The 2,752-nt window shown below is 39.1% G+C and overlaps 1 protein-coding gene across 1 annotated transcript; it reads left to right on the forward strand.

Annotated features, from left to right (window-relative positions):
* Positions 1 to 757: 757 nt before the first annotated feature.
* On the forward strand, positions 758 to 1,219 carry LOC107640936 (uncharacterized). The gene has a single exon (XM_016344441.1). The coding sequence runs from the start codon at positions 758 to 760 to the stop codon at positions 1,217 to 1,219; it is 462 nt and encodes a 153-aa protein (XP_016199927.1).
* The last annotated feature ends 1,533 nt before the right edge of the window (positions 1,220 to 2,752 follow it).

A 2,752-nucleotide genomic window follows, 5' to 3' on the forward strand; every position in this document is an offset into this window, starting at 1 on the left:
GTGAAAATAGGGTAGACATGGCTGAGTGGCCAGCCTCCCATGGAGGTCTCAAAACATAAAAGTTACATAATGTGTTCCAGAGATGTAAAATAAATCACTAAAAGTAGTTTTTATACTAAACTAGTAGCTAGGGTTACAGAAAATAAGTAACTAAGTGCAGATAGTGCAGAAATCCACTTCCGGGGCCCACTTGGTGTGTGCGTGGGCTGAGCATTGAGCTTTACACATTTAGAGACTTCTCTTGGAGTTAAACACCAGGTTGTAGCCTGTTTGTGGCATTTAACTCTGGTTTGTAACCTGTTTCTGGCGTTTAACTTTAGAATAGGGCAGGAAGTTGGTGATTGAACGCCAATTTACGTCGTCAAAACTCGGGCAAAGTATGGAATATTATGTATTGCTGGAAATTTCTGGATGTCTACTTTCTAACGCAATTGAGATCGCACCAATTGGGTTTCTGTAGCTCCAGAAAATCCACTTCGAGTGCAGGGATGTCAGAATCCAACAGCATCTGCAGTTCTTTTTCAGCCTCTGAATCAGATTTTTGCTCAAGTCCTTCAATTTCAGCCAGAAAATACCTAAAATCACAGAAAAATACACAAACTCATAGTAAAGTCCAAAAATGTGAATTTTTCATAAAAAATAATAAAAATATAGTAAAAACTAACTCAATTATACTAAAAACTACCTAAAAACAATGCCAAAAAGCGTATAAATTATCCACTCATCAGTCATCATACAAAAGAAGCTTCCCCAAAAGATGAAGGACCGTGGGAGCTTCCAAATCCCCTGCATCATAGGGGACATTAGCATTGAAAAAGCATTGTGTGATTTGGGAGCTAGCATCAACCTTATGTCCTTAGCCATTATGAAAAGGATGAGAATTGAAGAGGCCAAACCAACAAGAATGGCACTTCAATTAGCTGATAGAACATTCAAATTTTCTCATGGAGTGGTGGAGGACTTGTTGGTTAAGGTGGGAGAGTTCATCTTCCTAGCTGATTTTGTGGTACTTGACATAGAGGAAGAGGCTAACACATCAATCATACTAGGGAGACCATTCTTAGCCACAACTGGGGCTATAATTGATGTACAAAAGGGAGAATTAGTCCTGAGATTACATGAAGAAAAGATGATGTTCAATGTTTTCACAGCAATGAGCTACCCAAAAGAATCCATTGGTGAATGCATGATGATAGACACCATGGAAAAACTGGTCTAAGGAGTCCTAGAAGAAGATAAATGTGAAGAAGCAATGGAGTGAGATCAACAAACACTATGTGGAGAACCATCACAAGAAATCATAGAAGGCTCAATCATGCTAGATAAGGCAAACATGGAGAAAGTGGAAGCACCAAAGCTGGAGTTGAAAATCCTACCCCCAAACTTGAAGTATGCTTACTTGGGGAGCAATGACACATATCCAGTAATCATCAACTCAAGCTTGAGTGAGGAACAAGAAGAGGAGCTTATCAATGTGTTGAGACAACACAAGGATGCCATAGGATAGACACTTTTAGATTTAAAAGGGATTAGCCCTTCAATGTGCATGCATAAAATCCTTCTTGAGGAAGATGCCAAGCCCTCAAGACAGCCACAAAGAAGGTTGAACCCATGAATGAAGGAAGTGGTACAAAAAGAAGTACTGAAGTTATGGCAAGCAGGGGTGATTTACCCCATCTCAGATAGCCCTTGGGTGAGTCCTGTTCAAGTAGTTTCTAAGAAGGGAGGAATCACAGTTATGCCAAATGAAAGAAATGAATTGATACCAATAAGAACAGTGACTGGATGGTGCATGTGCATAGATTATAGGAAGCTCAATGAAACCACAAGGAAGGACCATTTTCCTCTACCCTTCATGGATCAAATGTTGGAGAGGCTTGCCGGACATGAATACTACTATTTCTTGGATGGAAACTCAGGCTACAATCAGATTGTAGTGGATCCTAAAGACCAAGAGAAGACTTCCTTTACTTGCCCTTATGGTGTTTTTGCATATAGACGAATGCACTTTGGATTGTGCAATGCACCTGCTACATTCCAAAGGTGCATGATGTCCATTTTTTTTGATATGATTGAAAGGTTTATTGAAGTTTTCATGGATAATTTTTCTGTATTTGGTGATTCATTTTCTAAATGCTTACACCACCTTGCCTTGGTGCTAAAGAGATGCTAAGAGACTAACCTAGTTTTGAACTGAAAAAAGTGCCATTTTATGGTCATAGAAGGGGTAGTCCTTGGCCACAAAATCTCTAAGAAAGGCATAGAGGTAGATAGAGCCAAGGTGGAAGTGATTGAAAAATTATCCCTACCTTGCAATGTCAAAGCAATTAGGAGTTTCTTGGGATATGCTGGGTTCTATAGAAGGTTCATTAGAGATTTTTCAAAGATTGCCAAACCTTTAAGTAACTTGCTTGTCTCTAATGTACCTTTTATCTTTGATAGAGAATGTATGCAAGCCTTTGATGAGCTTAAAAGCAAACTTTCCTCTGCACCTATTATAGCACAACCTAGCTGGGATTTACCTTTTGAATTGATGTGTGATTCATCAGACTTTGCTATTGGTGCTGTCTTAGGACAAAGGAAAGATAAGCTAGCATAGTGCATGTCATCTATTATGCTAGCAAGGTACTTAATGAAGCTCAAAGGAACTACACCACCACAGAAAAAGAACTCCTTGCCATAGTTTTTGCATTTGATAAGTTTAGGTCATACCTCATTGGATCTAAAGTCATTGTTTTCACTGACCATGCAG

Source organism: Arachis ipaensis, chromosome B5 (assembly GCF_059453495.1).
Source record: "Arachis ipaensis isolate K30076 ecotype BB chromosome B5, ASM5945349v1, whole genome shotgun sequence".
Taxonomy (NCBI): domain Eukaryota; kingdom Viridiplantae; phylum Streptophyta; class Magnoliopsida; order Fabales; family Fabaceae; genus Arachis; species Arachis ipaensis.